The 19,088-nt window shown below is 62.8% G+C and overlaps 1 protein-coding gene across 11 annotated transcripts in view; it reads left to right on the top strand.

Moving 5' to 3' along the window:
- Positions 1-1,851: 1,851 nt before the first annotated feature.
- The window catches only part of Epha8 (EPH receptor A8), a 30,504-nt gene continuing 13,267 nt past the window's right edge, over positions 1,852-19,088 (top strand). For 2 of the 11 annotated variants that reach the window (XR_013427580.1, XM_078025557.1), the window contains exons 1-3: positions 1,853-1,996; positions 7,213-7,277; positions 13,409-14,072. Coding sequence is in view for 8 of the 11 variants with exons in the window: in XM_078025557.1 (XP_077881683.1) it covers positions 1,903-1,996; positions 7,213-7,277; positions 13,409-14,072 (823 nt within the window). In the remaining 3 variants the exon portion in view is untranslated. The other 9 variants (XR_013427578.1, XR_013427579.1, XM_078025558.1 and 6 more) reach the window with 8 other exon arrangements.

Here is a 19,088-nt window from a genome sequence, read left to right on the forward strand (position 1 = left end):
GCTGAGGCCGCTCCTTCCACTGCTCCACGCGGCCTGGTGCCCCCATTAGGCCCGGGACAGTGCGCACACCTGTAACCTCAGCTTCTCAGGAGGCAGAGGCAGGAGGATCCCAAGTTCAAGGCCAACCTGGGCAACTTAGCCAGACCCTGTCTCAAAATTTTAAAAAGGGCTGCGGAGATCGCTGGGTGGTAGACCCCACCCTGCCCCGGGGTTCTGCCCCTCCATACTGAAAAACAGAAAGAAAGCAAGCCAGTCTGCCTTCGCGATTAAGTTTAAAAGTCAGGAGACGCCCCATAAAGCTCTGGATTCACGACTGCTCTGAAGATGCAGAAAACTGGGCTCCCGGGCCACGGGCAGTGTCGCTGGAGCTGGGACACTCCCTGCCGACTGCAGGAGGACCCCCACCTGTTTCACGTGGGCATTTGAATGTGTCACTCTGGATCCAGTGGAATCAGCTCCTCTGCCCCTCTGCCCCCGTCACAGCATCTGTGAACAACCTCTGGCTGGCATCTGCTTGGATGCCTCTGGTGACAGGAGGCTCACTGCATTTTGGAAGTAGTTGGTCTGAGCTGCTAGATAGAGGCTCTGGAACGGAGCTGCCTTCCTGGTTTCCGTGGGAAGAAAGACGGAGAGGGAAGCCACGGGCTTTGGAGTCAGTGGACCTGGGCTGACAGCTCGCCAGCACCTGGCCCACTGTGTGACCTTCAGCGAGTGAGTGACAGCCTTTCTCAGTGTCAGTGTCCTTAGAGGCCCCTCCCTGAGGTTTAAGCTAGACAGTGCAGAAAGCTCCTAAGACGTCTGGCACATGCTCCCCAAATGGTCTTTATCATTCTTGGGACCTCCAGTCACCGACCCCAAGTCTTCCCAGGTGACAACCACAGGAGCTGGGAGTGATGGCAGAGGGCTGAACAACGGCTGTGCCAGTCTGCTGAAGCCATAAGCCGGAGGCTGCAGCTCTGCTCCCTGCTAATGGACTGCTGGGTCCTCTGGCTGCATGGGGACTGGGGGATGGAAAGTCCAGCCCAGGGGGGAGCCCTATCTCCCTGCCCCACCCCCACCCCACCACAAAGCCTGTCCAGGATGAGACCCCTGCTCCTGGGACAGAACTGGAGGTGTGGAAGGTCCTGGCACTAGGGAGCAGCTGCCATTGCTGGGCACTTGGCTAGGTGCCTGGCAGTGCGCCAGGGGCTCACAGGAACCTTTTAATTTAATTCTCAAAACTGCCCCAGGACTGGGCACCATTATTCCAGCTTTACACACCTGGAAGTTGAGGCTCAGAGAGGTTAAGAAATTTGCCCAAGGTCACACAGCCAGGATTTAAGAGCTTGTCTGTCTGGTGCCTTAGGCCACCACCCACTCAGGCCTCCATAAACCAGGGGGGCCACTGTCTAGTCCTTTGGTTGGGGCGGGAGGATTTTTTTTTTTTTCTTTTAAACTAAAAGTGCCTTGGACTTTCTCTCTGGCCCAGCCTCTGCGCCTCTGTCACGCGTGTGCCTGCGGTCACCTCGCCAGGCACTCGGAGTGTCTGAGGCTCGTGCGTGGGAGCGGAGTGCTGGCGGATGTCCTCAGGGGCCATGCCCCGGGTCTGTGGGCCCGGTGTCGCTGGTGTCCTGTCGGCTCGGTCCACGTGGGGCCGGCGGGCGCGGGGGCGCGCGGAGGTGCGAGCGTGCGCACGTGCGGCGGCGGGGCCGGGCCGGTGTCCGCGGGGCCCCGCGTCCCCCCGCCTCGGTGCTGATTGGCTCGGCGCCGTGACGGGCCGGCCCCCGCCCGGGGCGGCGGCGGCGGCGGCGGGCGCGGGTGCCCGCGTGCGGCTGAGCCGGGTGTGCGCCGGGCGCCGGGGCCGGTGCGGGACGAGGAGCGCGCCGCCGCCGCCGAGCCCGAGGGTGCGCGGCGCCTCCCGCCATGGCCCCCGCCCGGGGCCGCCTGCCCCCCGCGCTCTGGGTCGTCACTGCCGCGGCGGCGGCGGCCACCTGCGTGTCCGCGGCGCGCGGCGAAGGTGAGCGGCGGCGGGGGGCGGGGGCGCGGCGCGCGCTGCCTGCGGCTCAACTTCCTTGGCCGCGACCCCGAGCTCCGAGCGCCCGAGCCCTCGGCCGGGCGGGCAGGGGTAAGGGGCAGAGACTGGGGCGGGGGACAGGGCGGTGGGGATGGGACCCGCGGGCTTGAGGACGGGGACCAAGGCACAGGGGTCGGGGACCGAGGGATAAGACAGGGGGCTGGACCGAGGAACCGGGCGCTGGGACAGGATGGAGGGATGCAGATCTGGGGACAGAGAACTGAGGAAGGGACTTGGGGACAAGGTGCAGGATGGGACAGAAAGCAGAAAAGGGTATGAGGAGAGAGGGGACAGAGAGGGCAGGGGCTGGGGCTGGGGACAGAGGGCAGAACAGAGTGGCAAGCACTAGGGGACAGAGGGACAGGAATGGGGGTCAAGGTTCAGAGGGCTGAAGGAAAAGGGGCTGGGAATGTCATCGGAATCTGGGGACCACGAACTGAGAAGGACCAGAGAACAGGTTGGGGCGCTGGGGACGCAGGAATAAGGGGCTGCAAATGAGCCTTGGGAGCAGGGCAAGGGCTGGCGAGTGGGGAGAGGGGACAGCAGTGGCTGCAGCACAGGAGAGGCAGCCTCAGGAGGAGCCGCCTTGTAAGGACCGTGGAGCAAGGGCGGGGGCAAGAGACTGAGGCAGGGTCTCGCTGGGTCAAAGCCAGGGTGGCCCTGTCACTCGGGGGCCTGGAGGAGGAGGGTAGGGGCGAGTTAGGAGGTGGGGGTGTATGAGTGTGACCAAAAGGATCCAGGAGGTGACTTCTGGTGGGAGGAGGGACAAGGAGAGCTGAGAGGGGGCAGCCAGGGCTCCCCCACCCCTCAGCCCCACTAGACAGTCCAGGTCCAGCCCACGGAGCCGGCGGGTCCTGCTTCCCTGGCCCCGTCCCCTGTGCCGCACCGCACTGCCCAGGGGACACAGGACCTGGCACTGTCGCAGGGCTGTGGAACTGAGGTCTGGGGGCTGGAGCTGGGCTCTGGTCCAGGCTGGACAGACCTCCAGAGCCAGCGTCTACACACTCGGGCCACAGAGCCACTGTCCCATGCAGACAGCACACAGAATCCCGCCTGGCCCCGCAGCACGCACGCACATGGACCCTGGCCACAGACACACACAGGGACAACCCCACACAGGACAGTCCCCCACATGCAGCAATGCGGCCGGTTCACAGGGGCAGACACGTCCACACACGTAGACACACGAGCATACGAGACATCTGTGCATGAACATGTCACGAGGAGACCCTCAGATGGCATTCGTGCCCTCTGAGATGCATGTGCACGAACACTGTCACATAGAGGTAGTCCTCGTCCTCTAGGAAGCCGGGTCCAGCAGAGAGCAGGGACCACTGCAGTAGTGGAGAGGTGAGGTGCCAGGACAGGGCAGGGCCGGCTGGGGGGGAGTGGCTGGGGATGCTCGGTGAGTAGGGAAGAGGACAGAATTGGGGAGCCTGGAGCCTGGGGTCCCTCAGTGCTATGGCCTGAGCTGACATTTCCCCAGGGTTGGGGTGGGGATTCTGAGAAGGCCCACAGCAGGCTCTGGGAGCCCGGTGGTGCGCCCCAGCTCTTGGCCTCAACCCTCCCTCCAGGGAGGAGCCGGCACTTCCCAAAATCACAGGCTGCCAGCCCCAGAGCCCCGCGGAGACTCTCCCAGGTCCCCATGCCCAGGACAGGAGAGGAGCAGGTTGGAGAAGTGGCAGGTCTGGGAGAAGGCGGATGGGGAGAGGAGCGGCTGTGGGGAGGATCATCCCAGGCCAGAGTTCACGGCCATCTGCAGAGTGCCCGCAGCTGGGCAGGGGTCACACACCCAAGGGAGACAGCCTCTGACGGAGCCCTGGGGCTTGATCCGACCTGGGACATCAGGAGTTTTCCTGGCATTGTCCCTGGACTGATCAGAACCCCAGCAGGCTAGGGAGAGCACTGGAACCCAGGGAGGAGACTGTTCCCACCCAGGGTCCAGCAGAGGTGAGGGTGGACCAGCTGGCCAAGCACCTGGCACCAGGCTGCTCACAGTGGCCCTGCTGTGCAGCCGTGGGTCAGGGAAGGGCCCTGCCCCTGCAGAGATGTCCCCAAGCCCCAGCCTCAGGCCCCTTAGTGCTCTTGGGAGTGGACTATCCTCCACTTTGGGGTGATCTCCAAGGTGTTTGCATCCTGGCTGACATCCCCTGGCCACCCCGAATTCTCCAGCCTCACTGTCATGCGCTGTGTCCTCGGGGAATGTAAATCAATTTAAGTATTAGTCTCAGCGAAATGGAATGGAGGAAGGTGACGGCGCTGGAGAGAAAAAGAAATCGCATAATGCCTTCCACCGTCGACAGCGCGGCTTAGGAGGCATCTGTGCTGCTCAGAGCAGGAGAAGGACCCATTTGGTCCCCCTAGAAGTGCCCGGTCTGGCAAGCCCAGGAGGGGTGCCCGTGGGCATCTTGCAGATGAGGAAACTGAGGCCTGGAGGGGTCTGGAGCTGCTTCTCTGCAGGGCCCTGGGAGACCACGGGGTCCTGGCCTCGTGTTTTGCAAGTGGGGACGCAGGCCCGGCAGGGGGTCAGCTGCCTTCTGGCACGGTGCAAGAAACAGGAGAGGGGACAACTGCGGTGGCTGAAGGTCTCTGTCTCCAGGGGACTGGGGCTGTGGCCGGGCGAGTGTGCTGGATTCCATCAAGCCCCTGGTGGGTCCTGAGAAGTGATCTGCAGCCTCACCTGTGGCCAGGGGCAGGAGGTGAGGCCGTGCAGGTGGACTGGAGGCAGAGGAGGGGCAGGGGACAGAGAAGGGCCTAGAAAGAATGGAGACCCACAGCTCTGGGATTCTAGAGTCCTTTCTGAATCCCACGGAATTGACTTTTGACTTATCTCTGGATTTTCCACGCCCCTTGGCCGGTTGGTTGAGAATCAGCCACTAATGGGGTGGCGCTCCCTAGAGGAGAGAAGGACCTGGAGAGTGTCCCTGAAGTCAGGGTGTGCCCAGGGGAGGACCCGGTGGTGGACATTCATTCGGGTTGCTCCAAGGTAGAGGCTCCTTAGAGCTCAATCCATTTCCTGCTGGGAGAAAGGTCTGGGATGCCGGTGTGTGGGGGTCCGTGGGTGTCTGCGTCCCACCCTCTCTCCAAACTGGGCCCTGCTGGTCTGGGGGAGACTGCAGTGCGGCCCCCTCCCCCTCCCACCAGCCAGCGGGAGGAGGGAGCTGCCTGACCCAGTTTTCTCCACGTTGCCTGAGAGGGAGGGAGGGAGGGAGGGAGGGAGGGAGGGAGGCAGGCGGGAAGCCTTCCTCTCTCGCCTGTGCCCCTGGTGTGGGGCCCGTGTGGGGAGACCCCTCCCCTGATCCCCCAGCCCCTGGGGTGCGGGGAGGAGCACCGAGGCCCCCTCTGTCTGCCGGTCCCCTCTCCGGGATCCCTGACCACGGGGTGGGAAGGTGAGGGGAAGAAGGAAAGGCACACAAGAGCTTGTCACTCCAGCAGTTCCCGAGGACACTGGTCTCCACCTCTGAGGTGTGGGCTCCCCTGCCGCCAGGTTCCCAGAGGCTCCGGTTTTAACCCTCTGTGAGCCGCCAAGCTCGGGATTAGGGTGGCTGTTGGAGAAGAGATGCGTGGAAGCCCTGAAACTGGGAAGGTGTTAAGACTGGAGCCAGATGCCCCTCCTGACCGTCACCAACTAGACCAAAAGGAAACAGGGGCTCAGAGAGGTGAAGGGACTTACCTAAGAACACACAGCAGGCAGAGCAGAGCTGGCATCCATCCTCGGTTTCCAGTTTTGTGCCCCCTTTTCTGCATAAGTGAGTAGGAACCAGGGACATGGAGAGAGGACAGAGGGGCAGGACTTGGAGAAAGGAAATTAGCCCTGAGAAGGACGGGCTTGTCTCAGGCACTGGCTCCAGCCTTCATAGATGATGGTGTGTGTGTGTGTGTGTGTGTGTGTGTGTGTGTGTGTGTGTGTGTGTAATTAAACCCAGGGACGCTTAACTACTGAGCCACACCCCCTGCCCTTTTTATTTATTTATTAAATATGCTTTTAGTTGTTGATGGGCCTTTAATTTCTTTTTTTTTAAATTTATTTATTTTTTAATTCTAATTTGTTATACGTGACCTCTAATTTCTTTATATGTGATCCTGAGAATTGAACCCAGTGCCTCACTCAGGCTAGGCAAGCGCTCTACCACCCCGGCCCGGCCCTTTTGATCTTTTATTTTGCGACAGGGTCTCGCTAAATTGCTTAGAGGCTCCTAAGTTAGAGGCTGCCTCGAACTTGTGATCCTCCTGCCACAGCCTCCTGGGCCGCTGGGATTTCAGGCATGAGCCACCAGGCCCAGCTACAGGTGGCTTCTTAACACTCTTCTGACCCCTTGGGCATTATTAACCCATTTTACAGAGGAGGAAATCGAGGGTGAAAGGGGGAAGGCTACTTGCCAATAAGTGGCTGGGTTGTCACAAGAGCCCAGAGGTGGGCCCTTTCCCTTGTTGAACTGTCCGCTGGACACAGGGCCTGAGAACGGGCCTGCCCTTTGGGTCTGAGCTCCGTCCACACTGGGGCTCCCTCTGGCGGCTCCCAGGGGTGGGGTGGGGTGGGCGAGGAGAGGTTCTGGCGGCCACCCCCGCCCCTGGGGGCCTGGGCCAGGTCCTGGGTCGGACGTCTCCTCCGTGAGATGGAAAGCACAGGCCTCCTCCGCCAGGTCTCGCACGGGCCCACAGCTCCCCTCACGGAGTCGGCACACAGTAGGTGCACACGGAGAGCTGCGCCTCCTCTTCTAGGTCCCCCCATCACTGTGCTCAGGGGCGCGGGAGATGCCAGGCCCTTCCTGGGGGACACTGGTGATCGTGAAGCTGGGGCCCGTCCCCCACGGGGAGGTCTGACTTCACGGAGTGATGGCTTGGTGCCACCGTGACCCTGTGTCGGGCCATCCTCACCAACGCCCCGTGAGACAGGCGCCACCGCCACCCCATTTAACCGGACGAGGCCGAGCCTTGGAGGAGGCTGAACCTTGAAGGAGGAGGGCCTTCCCCGCGGCTCCCAGGCTCCGAGGCTGGCCTCCAGCCACCAGCCCAGCCACCAGCCAGGATCCCTGGCCCCTGGGGCACCCGGAGTTTGGCAGGTGGCTTTCTGCAGGAGGCCTTGGGGGAGGGGGCCTGGGCTGGGGGCTGGGAGGAGGGCCACAGGGACCTGACGCCTCCCGTCTCCTGTTTTACAGTGAACTTGCTGGACACGTCGACCATCCACGGGGACTGGGGCTGGCTCACGTACCCGGCGCACGGGGTGAGTGACGGGCCGGAGCCGTGCCTCCGGGAGCCGGGGGGAGGCCCGAGTCAGAGTCTCAGCAACACAAGATCCAAAGAGAGTGGAGGCCCAGAGAGGCGAAGGGGCTGCCCAAGGCCCCTGCAGCTGGAGGCAGGGTGGCTGGCCTCGCAACAGCCTGGACACTTCAGCCCTGGGGACCACTGCCCCGGCTCTGAGACCTCAGGGTCCAGCCGGGCCCAGGCCAGGCCCAGGCCACCTGAGACGTGGCGACCAGGAGACAGAGCCAGGAAGGCCAGCCAGGCCGCGTGTCCTCCCCGGGATCTGCTCGGGGCCGAGCCGCTGTGGGTCACAGTCACCTGGGGCATGGCAGCCCCCACTGTGGCCAAGGCCCCAGGCCCCAGGGGGCCTCCAAGGTGACCCTGGGCCAGCCCACCAGGTCCCTGTGGTCATCCTTGGCAGGGATGGGACGCCCCCTTCTGCCTTCCTGGGGAGGGGGCTCCAGGGACGAGGCGGAGCGGCCCTCCCCTCCGCTGCCCCTTCCCGAATCTCAGGATGAGCCCATTAAGTGGGTGGGACCCCGCTCTGCCGCTGGTGCGCTGGGGCCTTGGGTCACCGTGTCCTCTCCCTGAGTCTCAGTCTCCCACCTGAAGGAAGGACCCCACCTGGGTCGGCCTCCTGGGGTTTGCTGTGGGGGTGGGGAGGGGACAGCCACAGGGCGGCACACTGAGCCCCGGAGGGATGGAACGCAGAGGTGCCTGACCAGGAGCCACACCCCAGCCTTTTTTATTTTGTGTTTTATTTAGAGACAGGGTTTCGCGGAGTTGCTTAGGGCCTCCCTAAGTTCCCGAGTCTGGCTTTAAACTTGTCATCCTCCTGCCTCAGCCTCCCGGGCTGCAGGGATCACAGGCGTGTGCCACCGCGCCTGGCAGGTGTCAGCTTTTATTATTTGAATTACCATTGTCCCCCTTAGTGTGGATTATGGGTTATTATCTCACCCAAGTTTCCTGCCACCAGTGCGCACGCACACGCACACACACACAGACCCCTGTGAGCACATGGACGTGAGCACACTGACTTCTTTCGTGAACACTTTCTACTTCCATGGCTCTGGGGACAGGGACAATATTGCTAGTACTAATGGTGATGATGACACCAAGAGTTCACTTTGTGAGGCGTCTCGCTGGGCTTTGGGGTGAGTTCTCATCCCAGCCTTTGGGCCTGTGGCTGGCGGGCAGGATGGAGCCCTATCCCCCACTCTCTCTGGGGGTCTCATCACCAGGCAGCAGTGAGCTGAGCCTGTGGTCATCAGCCCCTGTGTCCAGGGACGGGGGAGCTGGCGGGGCAGCCTCTGTGGGCCCTGACTCTCCAGGCCCCGGAGCCAGGAGGGAGCCCCCGTCTCGAGATCATGGTGGCGCGGGTGTGGACGGGCTTCACAGGGTGGGGCCGTGTGGCCGCTCACGGGCCTGACCTGTGCTGGGGGTTCAGGTCTCAGCCTGGTCCACACCTGCCTGCCGTTGGCCGAGTGAGCAAGTCCCCTGAGTCCCCGCAGCTATGAAGGGACCCACCAGGCCCTGTGCAGGGGGACGTGCCTGGCCCCAGATGGGCTCTGGGGGGTCAATGCCCCACTCAGTGCCGAGGACTTGGTTTTCAGGGTGATCAGGAGCCGTGGGCGTTAGCAGGTGAGGAGTGTGACGGGTGATGGGAGGGTCTGTTGGTGGGACACTAGACCACGGCTCAGTGTTCTCTCATTTCATTTGGGACAAATTAAAAATGACCGCCCAGGCCCACGCGGCTCTGAGCGGTTCGCAGAAGCGGGCGGCTTCAGCCCGCAGGGTCGGGGAGGTGGCTGCGGCCCACGGCACAGGTGAGGGACCTGCGGCAGGAGGAGAGCGGCCCCTCGTGGACAGGTCCTGGGTGACGACGGGAGCTGGGATCCCGCTCAGGCCCCGGCCGGCCCCACAGCACGTCTCTTAGCCCGTGGAGACGCCAGGTCCCCATGGTGCGGCTGGGGACTGCCCTCCTGGTCTCCTGGAGCTTGGGGTGGCCTGGAGGGGAGACAGCTGGACCGGGATGCCTGGTCCCCGATTGCAGAGCCTCAGCCTGGGGCGCTGGCAGAGGGACATGCAGGAGTCCCTGTCTGGAGTGCTGGGGGGGAGGGGGCAGGAGGAACATGGACGAGTCCCTGTCTGGAGTGCTGGGCAGGGGCAGAGGGACATGGACGAGTCCCTGTCTGGAGTGCTGGGGCGCTGGCAGAGGAACATGCACGAGTCCCTGTCTGGAGTGCTGGGCGGGGGCAGAGGGACATGCACGAGTCCCTGTCTGGAGTGCTGGGCGGGGGCAGAGGGACATGCACGAGTCCCTGTCTGGAGTGCTGGAGGGTGGCAGAGGGACATGTACGAGTCCCTGTCTGGAGTGCTGGGGGGGAGGGGGCAGGAGGAACATGCACGAGTCCCTGTCTGGAGTGCTGGGGGGTGGCAGAGGGACATGCACGAGTCCCTGTCTGGAGTGCTGGGTGGGGGCAGAGGAACATGCACGAGTCCCTGTCTGGAGTGCTGGGGGCGGGCAGGAGGAACATGCACGTGTCCCTGTCTGGAGTGCTTGGGGGCGGGCCTCTTCTGTCTGATTCGCTTTCCAGGTGACACTCCTGCAGAGGGTCCCTGAGGTTCTGTCCCTCCCTGGAGTCCGACCAACAGCCCGAGTGCAGAGGCCGGGCAGGGCTGTCCCCAGCCCCGGTACCAGGCAGTGGCACAGCCTGGAGGGCAAGGGAGCTGGGCTCCTTGGGCCAGGCTCTGCCTCCTGGGACTGAGGGTTCGGGCAGGTCACTCACCTGGCCTCGGCCACCCCGTTTATCACAGGGGTCGGCCATGGGTCGGGGCAGCTGCCCACGGGGGGTGAATTTTACCCGTGAGAAGCTCTGAGAGGCCAGGCCACTCTGCTCAGGTTGGGGGGACCTGTGTGCTTTGCCAGGCTACGTCCCCCCTCTGCCCCCAGGGACATCTGCACCCCCCCAGGGACATCTGCACCTTGCCTGGGGAATTGTTGCTCATCGCCCTGCCTTAGGTGAGGGGACACACCTGATCCTCACCTCCTGGAGGAGGCAGAAACGGAGGCCATCGGCAACCCCATTTCACTGATGAGGAACCCCAGGCTCAGAGAGGGATGTGACTTCCCAGGGACACGCAGCTGGTTCACTGTGTTCTGTCCCAGGAAGAGAGCACGGCTCGGGGAGGAGAGCCAGGGTTAGCGGCCAGAGCTTGAGAGGCCACCGGGGTGGGAGTGGCCCCTGGTGTGGAGCAGGGTGCCCTGTGGAGAAGGGGACTGGCTGTGTCCCTGTGCCAGGCCTCGCAGTGGCTCCTGGGGCCGGCAGGGCTGGCCAAGCTGCTGGCACTGGTGGGGTGGCTGGAGTGGACTCGGATCAAGCTGATTAATTTATCCAGGCCCCTGGCAGGAAACAGACAGGGAGCAGCTGGCAGGCTCTCTGGTGTTCCATTAATTGTGACCATGACTTTAACCCCAGATGTGGCCCGGTGCTGCCCAGAGGCTCTGGCTGCAGAGTGCGGTACAGGGCAGGGCTCCTTCTTGGGGCGGGGGAGCAGGACGCTCCCGAGGTGCCTAGAGACGAGGCCCTGCTCCCACAGTGCCCGGGAGGTGGGGGAGTCTGCCAGCTCCGGCTCCTGTGTGTCCAGTTAGGGGCCTCCGGGGGCCAGGCCTGAGCTCAGGGCAGGGTCTGAGGCCGGGCTGAATCGGGGTCTGTCTGAGCCCTGATGTATAGATCTGGGCACCAAGAGTGGGACCACACCTGGCAGGGACGAGGAGGGACGGAGGGGCCTGTGACAGTCAGGATACCCAGGTCCCCTGCACTGGGGGACAAGCCCAGCCCCCAGGCTCTCAGAGACCCACCGAGGAGTGGTCTTCAGGCCCTCCCCGTAGGTAGGTAATGGGATCTCTAGTTCAAGGACAGCTGCACAGGAAGACCCCGAGAGAAGGTCGAGGGCGGAGCCTGAGCCCACCATCTGCCGCCAGCCCTCGGGTTCAGCTGCGTGTCCGCTCTGGCTGAGCGGGCGCACCCCTGTTTCGCCCAGGCTGGCCCTTGAGACTTGCCCTCGTGCCTGGAAACCCCGTCCCTAGGTGGTCACCCCCTCCACCTGCACGTGGCCGGGAAGCACTGAAGGTGGGGGGCAGTTGGGTGACATCCTCACTCTTTCTGTTTGGCTGGTTTTCTGGGGTGAAGGCAGGCCCTGAGTTGCCTGGCAGGCGCTCCCCACCCGCTGAGCACCCCGCCCTCATGAAGGGTTTGTTCTGTCTGTGTCTTTGTGTGTTTTGTGGGGTCCTGGGGGGAACGCAGGCCCCGTGCGTGTGTGCCAGGCAGGCGCTCTGCCACCCAGCCGCACCCCGCCCTACTCTTTTTCCCTTGTGGTAAAACAGACCCAACTTGGAGTTTGCTCGCATCCACTGCTAACTGTACAGTCGGCAGCGGTCAGTGCACTCACGTCCCTGTGTGACCGTCACCGCTGTCCGTCTCCAGGACTCGCTTCATCTTGTAAAACCAAATTCTGTTCCCACTAAGTGGTGTCTCCACTCCCCCTCCCCCCAGCCCCCGGCTAGTTTCTACCTCCACGAATCCGACTAAGCCAAGAGCTTTGTTAAGTGAGGTCCTGCGTGACCTGTCCTTTTGTCCCGGGCACATTTCATTTACTGTAATCTCTTCAAGGTTCACCCATATTTTAGCAGGTATCAGAATTTCATTCTTTTTTAAGGCTAAATGATATTCTATGTTTGATTCAGCTCTATGCACATCTTGTGTGCATACACCATATCTTGTTCATCCATCCAGTTGTTGGTGGACATCTGGGCCGCTTCCAGTTTAGCTATTGGTTTGGGATTCTTTTTGGGGGGTCGGTGCTGGGGATCAAGCCCAGCGTCTCGCACGGGCTAGGCAAGGTCTCTACCCGTGAGCTGCACCCCCAGCGGCACGTCTCAGCTGTGGTGAGTGACGCTGCTGTGAACACCGTGTGTACAAGTGACCTCCAGGGGACCCTGCTTTCAGTCCTCGGGGGTGTGTGCTCAGAATTGCGGGGTGCCGTGGCCATTCTATTTTTAACATCTGGAGGAAGCACCGAGCTGTTTTGCACCGTGGCTGCACATTTCACATCCCGCCCGTGTGCGGCTTCTTCATTCTCACCCACACTGGGCATCTTCTGGGTTTTGTTTTTTGTAAACACGGCGTTCATCCTAATGGCCATGAAGTGGCTCCCAGTGTGGTCTTCCTGCTTCCGCAGCCACCAGCGGCGTGGAGCAGCTAGCTCTTCACGTGTATTGGGCCATCTGTAGGTCTTTGGAGAAATGTCTGTTCCGGTCCTTGGCTCCTCTTTTGTTGAGATGGTTCAACCCCTGGGTTGGGAGGTCTTCCTCTGCCTCCTCGGCATGTTGATCCCTTCTCCGATGCACGGTGGGCCGATGTCTTCTCCATCGCTGGGGTTGCCTCCCCGCTCGGGAGAGCACCTGGTTCATCTCTGATCCACTCCTGCCCGGCCACTCCCTGGTACAGAGGACACACACTTGACCTTCCTGCACCCTCAGCTGAGTGGGAGGCAGGCCAGTCTGGGAGTCCCCAGCCTTGGGCGGGAGGCAGGGGACCAGTAAGAACAGCAGGGCTGGGGGAGTGGTGGGCACTCAGGGCGCACAGGGCAGGAGGGGCTGCGGGGGTTCCAGGCAGGGCCAGCAGAGTCTCTGTTGGTCCTGAGACCCCTGTGACAGCTGCAGTGAGGCCAACTCCCCCCAGCAGGGGCCCTCACTCTGGGAATGACAGGCGCAGCCGTACAGAGATGGAGGCTGGTTTCGGTGGGTGAGGGGCCTGGGTGCCAGTGCAGCCGGAGCCAGCTGTGTGACCTCAGGCTTGGGGCTCACACCTTAGTCCCTGTCCTCATCCACAGGAAGTCAGTGCACTTCCCAGGAGGACTGCGGTCCTCTGTGAGGTCCCATCTGCAGGGCACTGGGCAGCTGAGACCTATGACCACCCTTCTGAGGGTCAGCTGCTCTGCCTTCTCCCAGGGGCATGAGAAGGCACCGTGCGTGGCCCGGGCCCAGGGGCTGGCAGGCGCGGGCTGGGTGCCGCGGCTTCCTTAGCGAGCTGTGTTCTCCGCCCACAGTGGGACTCCATCAACGAGGTGGACGAGTCCTTCCGGCCCATCCACACGTACCAGGTGTGCAACGTCATGAGCCCCAACCAGAACAACTGGCTGCGCACGAGCTGGGTGCCCCGCGACGGTGCCCGGCGCGTCTACGCCGAGATCAAGTTCACGCTGCGCGACTGCAACAGCATGCCCGGCGTGCTGGGCACCTGCAAGGAGACCTTCAACCTCTACTACCTGGAGTCGGACCGCGACCTGGGCTCCAGCACGCAGGAAAGCCAGTTCCTCAAAATCGACACCATCGCGGCCGACGAGAGCTTCACGGGCGCCGACCTGGGCGTGCGGCGGCTCAAACTCAACACGGAGGTGCGCGGCGTGGGTCCGCTCAGCAAGCGCGGCTTCTACCTGGCCTTCCAGGACATCGGCGCCTGCCTCGCCATCCTCTCCCTCCGCATCTATTACAAGAAGTGCCCCGCCATGGTGCGCAACCTGGCGGCCTTCTCGGAGGCGGTGACCGGCGCAGACTCGTCCTCGCTGGTGGAGGTGCGGGGCCAGTGCGTGCGGCACTCGGAGGAGCGGGACACCCCCAAGATGTACTGCAGCGCCGAGGGCGAGTGGCTGGTGCCCATTGGCAAGTGCGTGTGCAGCGCCGGCTACGAGGAGCAGCGGGATGCGTGCGTGGGTGAGCGCGCCCCGTGGGCGGGCGGCGGGTGAGGGGCGGGGCCGCGGGGGGGACGTCACCTTCCGCCTCTGGGTGGCGCCCTGGGGGGATGGGTTGACTCCAGGGCTGCGGATAGCAGATACACCCGGCCACCTGTGTGTCGTGGCCAGGAGGTGCCCTCGGTGGACATTGACGGGTACAGCTAGGGACCTGGGGGCACGTACCTCAGTTAGGGACCCACTTCGGCGCTCGTGCGGGTGCAGTTGTGAGCACTGAGCGTGTGTGAATTCATTTCATCCCCACTCCCACAGTATGAAGTAGGAACCACTATTATCCTGGGTTTAAAAAAAATTTTTTTTTGTCTTTTTATTGGTTCTTTTAAGTTGTGCATAACATTAGGATTAATTTGGACAAAATATAAAAGCAGGGGACACACTTCTCATTCAGTCCCCAGCTCCTCCTGTCCCCTCCCCTCCTCCCTTCCCCTCCTCTTCCGCACTCCACTCATCTTTCGCTATTTACATATATATATATATATATTAAATTAATCCCTTTTTTAGATGAAGGGACTGAGGCCAGAGAAGCAGCTTGCCGAGGTCCCACAGCTGGGAGGTGGCCAGGCTCTGTCGCTCCCACAAGCCCAGCTCCAGGGTCTGTGTGAGAAACACTGAGCTGCTCACCTGCTGGGACGCAGGGAGGGCGTGCAGAGGGTCCAGGCAGGTGCACCTGGGGAGGACCCTCTAGGTTGGGTCTGTCACGGGGCCCCCGACCTAGGCTGCCTGCATTTGGGAGATCTTGTCCAGCGTCCTGTTGAGGACACCCGGCACCTTGGTCAGGAACTGGCATGTGCTTCTGGTGTCAAGCTGGGACTCTGTGTCACTGACCAGGAGCAGGCGTGCGTAGGGGGAGCCCAGCCCCCCTCCACCCGTGGGTGCCTGCAAGGGCAGGTGTGTGCCCAGGGGACTTGGGGGGCACCCTGCAGCCAGGAGGGAGCTCCAGGGAATGTGGTGCATGAACAGCTGGTGCCCAGTTGGTCCGGGCTCCGCCTGGCTCCCCTGGACCCCTCTGTGAGTCCCATGAGCTGGACACGGGACCCTTTAGCTGTGTGTCAAGGCACAGGGACGCCTGGCTGTTGAGACCAGCGGTCCCCCTGGGCTGAAGGGGTGCGGAGAAGAGGAAGCTCCTGTGCAGGGATCAGAAAGATGAGAGCCTGTCCCCAGACAGGAAAAACTGGCCCCAGTCCCCATCAGCCACTGGGAACATCCTCACCTTTGGCTCTGCCCACACAGGTCCTGGGGCCCAGAGTTAGGGGGACAGGACTCTGGTCCCCCTTAGCACCTTCCTCTGCCTCTGGCAGGCAGGAAAGCGTCTTGATACCTTTAGAAGGGAGCAGGGTGTAGGCTGGTGACCTCAGGTGACAGGCAGCTCCAGCCAGGTCTTGCCCAGAGACGGCAGGACAGACTCTTCCTCTGGCCCCAGGCCCTTTGCTGGTTTCCTTGAGAAGCCTTTCGCCCCGCCCTTGACTGCCCCCATCTTGACCTTGCTGGGCTCTGAATTCCTTCAGTGGCGCTGGCTCGTCCCTGATTTGCTGACCCTCCACCACCTCGGTGTGCTCCCGCCTGGCTGCTGGGCTGCCTCCCCCAGCCTCACAGCTCGGTTCTCTGCTGACTTTACAGCTCCATCTTGTAGATGGGGAAACTGAGGCTCAGGAGGTAACGCGGCCTTGAACCCCACCCAGCCTGCTCCTGGTGGCCCTCCCTGCCAGCTCCCGGCGTCCTGCTGTTCTGACGGGGATGGTCAAGTCGTTTCGTGACAGTGTTTCAAGTGCTGTCGCGTGTGCCGTTTAGTAAATGCTCTTCCCGTGAGGCGGGCTGTCTCTTCGCCTGCGGGTCTGTGTTTGACGGGCACCAAGGGCCCGGCAGGAGGCCTGCCTTTGAGGATGAGTCTCTCATCTTCACCGTGGCCCTCCGAGCCAGGCCTCGGGTCCTCGCTTCACAGATGACAAACCCCAAGCCCCCAACCTTAATGGCAGAGTGCGATGGCACCCGGGCTCCCACCTCCATGGCGCGGAGCTGCCTCCTCTGTCCACAGAGTCTTCTCCAAAGCCCACCTGCCCTCCCCGGGTCTCACCCAGATGGTCAGTGACTGATCCCGCAGAGGCCAGGCTAACTGGGCTGGCCTGTGCGTAGCGGCTCAGGGACAGGGGCCACCCGGCTCTGGATGTCGTGAGGGAGCGTGAATCCGCCAGCCATCTGTCCCACGCGCACCGAGACCCGCTGGCCCGGGGACGCACACCTGCCTCCTGACTTCACGGGCTCTTGGGAGATGCTCCACGCTCCTCCTGCAGCTGGTGGGAAATGGAGCCCAGAGCAGGAGTGTGCCTGCCCAGTCCCCGCCTGCCCAGTCCCCTCCAGCCCCGGTCCCCAGCACACCCAGGGCAGGGCTCCCTGCTGACCGGGTGAGGCCCGCGGCTCCCCTTTCCTGATGCTGCGGGCGCATTAATAAAAGATAATAAAGAAATGCCAGGGCAGGGCTCGGGAATCACAGCGTATTTTGAGTTTCACATTTAAATCATAATACAACGTAATTATGCTAGTTGCAAGATAATTACAGGTTTTAGTAAAAAATATTAGTTCTGAGCGCGCTGCAGGCAGCGAGATCTGGGAAGGGAGTGCCGGTTTGAAGTCCCACGAGGAGAGACATTTTCTGCCCTGTTGGTGGCTTCTGTGACTGTCCGTGTCACTCCAGTTGGAAAGAGCAGCACGGGCCCCTCACCGTGGCCTTCACCACGTCCCCTCCTGCCCCCAGGAAGCCCCCCGCTCTGTGAGGCCTCAGCCCCCCCTTGATGGACAGCCTGAGCCCAGCAGGAGCTGGGGACGGCCCAGGGCCACTTGAGATGTCCTCAGAGCTTCCCTGGTGGGTCTTCACCTGCTGAGGACCGTGGCCCCTGGCTGGTCCCGGGACCCCCTGTTGGAGAGGAAGGGCTGGGACAGGGGTTGTGTCTGGGATTCACAGAGGAAGACAGTAAATCCCGGGGGGAGGGGGAGGAGGAGGAGGCGGCCCTACCAGGTCTCAGGGCTCTTCGGGGGCTTTGCTGAGATTGCACTCAGGACTCAGAGACCCGTGGAAGAACGTCAGAGCCATATGCAGCTCGTCCATTTTACCTGTGGGAGATGGAGGCCCAGAGAGGCCAAGAGACTGGCTCAGGGGCACACAGCAGGGAGGGGTGGGCGGTGTCTCAGCTCCCCCAATTCCCGGACCAGGAAGAACACCTGGGAACACCTCCCCGCTCCTGACCCAGTGACCTCCCCGGACACCCCACTGCACTCTCCCCCACTCCTCCAGAAAGGGGAAGGACACATCACCTGGTGGAGTGGCATCTCAGGGACTGAAGTCTTGGTGGCCGTCCTTCCTGTCACCTGGACGCAGGATATAAATCACCCTCTGCGGCCCTAATCATCTTTCTATAAATATCAGCGCCTCATTCCGGAGGGGAGCGGGCGGGCCCCCGTGCCTTCCTGACTGTGTTTAAAATCTGGTGGAGAATTAATTTCCTTGGTCGGCCGCAGGCGGACACCTTATTTGTCAAATCTCCAGCTCTCTGCAGAGGACAGCGGAGAGGTGGCCGGGGCCGCAGGCAGCTGCCAGCCTGCAGGTGGCCTGGGCAAGGTGCCCTCAGCAGGGGCAGGGCCCCTCCTGGCCCGAGGCCCGGTGCCCGGCCCACGAGGGCGGGCTGCGGAAGCACCCTGGGCGGCGGCGGGGCCAGGCCCGGCCGGGCTCCTCCATCTGCCCAGGCCCGGCCCCCTGAGGCCTGGCGATTAGGATTCTTATTAGAGACGGTTTTGTTTTCACTGTGTGGATTGATCTGGCCCTGACACGTACAGCCAGATGGGTATTAGCTGAGCGTGTGCGGAATGCCCGCTGGTAGGTGACAGGATGGCGCGGCCACCTCAAAGCCCAGGGACCTGTGCGCAGGTGGAGGAGGACGGCTGCCGGGAGGTGGCCGGAAGGTGGCCGGGAGGTGGCCGGGCCTGGCTCAGCGCAGGGGCGGGACCGGGGCGGCCGAGGCTCCCAGGCCACTTTCCGCTCCCACACACGGGCACTGGGTCCTGACCTGAGCTGACAGGCCGTCCCCCCCAGCCTGGGTGGCACTGTGACAGGTGAGGACGCACCTTGCCCAGGTGGCTGAGCTCAGGCGAAGGGTTGGGTGACAGGGACCCGGGCAGCCTGTGCCCCATTTCTCCTGCTCGCTGAGGACCCGGTGGACTCTGTCGATGGCCAGGGACCCGCTGAGGTGGCTGTCCCGTTGCGCTTCCTCTGGGCCCCGCCTGGTGGCTCGGTTCCCGGCAGAGGCTCCGTAAGAGCTGGTGGCGGGTGAGCGGGGACAGGATGGGCACAGGGCTCCCGAGGTGTCAAGGGACATGGTCAGCACGTGGCTGCCCAGGACTGGCCTCTGGGCAGTGGGGGAGACACAGCAGGCTTCCGGGAGCCCCAAACCCTGCCCGCGCTCCCGGCCCTGCACCAGGCCCTGCACCGGCCCCCGCTCAGTGCACGGCTGAGCCCCTCCCGGCTACAGGCCCCTGGTCTCTGAGGCCCTCGTGGAGGTCATCTCTTCTGGTTCCAGTGGCAGGATTTTGGAAGTTCTCCTGGTTCAGCTGCTGTGACAGATGCCATCAGCGTCCAAGGAAGAGATGCCCTGAGATGTGTTCAGATAGAACTTCTCTCGGGCACTGAATCTTCTAGAACAGGGTTTTGTGCTGAGAGAATCCCAGTCAGTGTCCCCGTAGCAAAGGACTTCAGTCCAAGGGTGAGGCCGGGAGCTGCCTGGCTGGGTGGCACGGGGTCCACCAGACCCCGGACTCTCCCTCTGCCCAGAGCAGATGACGGGGGGCTCCACTCCATTTGGAAACTCTGCCAGCGTTAGACGGCCTCTGTGGTGGGCCAGCCCTGTGCCGGGTGCGGGGGGCTTTGGGGGGAACTAAACAGTCTGCCCCTATTCACGGGATCCACCCACGAGGACCTCCCAGTCCAGGAGGA

This window comes from Ictidomys tridecemlineatus, chromosome 11, assembly GCF_052094955.1.
Source record: "Ictidomys tridecemlineatus isolate mIctTri1 chromosome 11, mIctTri1.hap1, whole genome shotgun sequence".
Lineage (NCBI taxonomy): Eukaryota > Metazoa > Chordata > Mammalia > Rodentia > Sciuridae > Ictidomys > Ictidomys tridecemlineatus.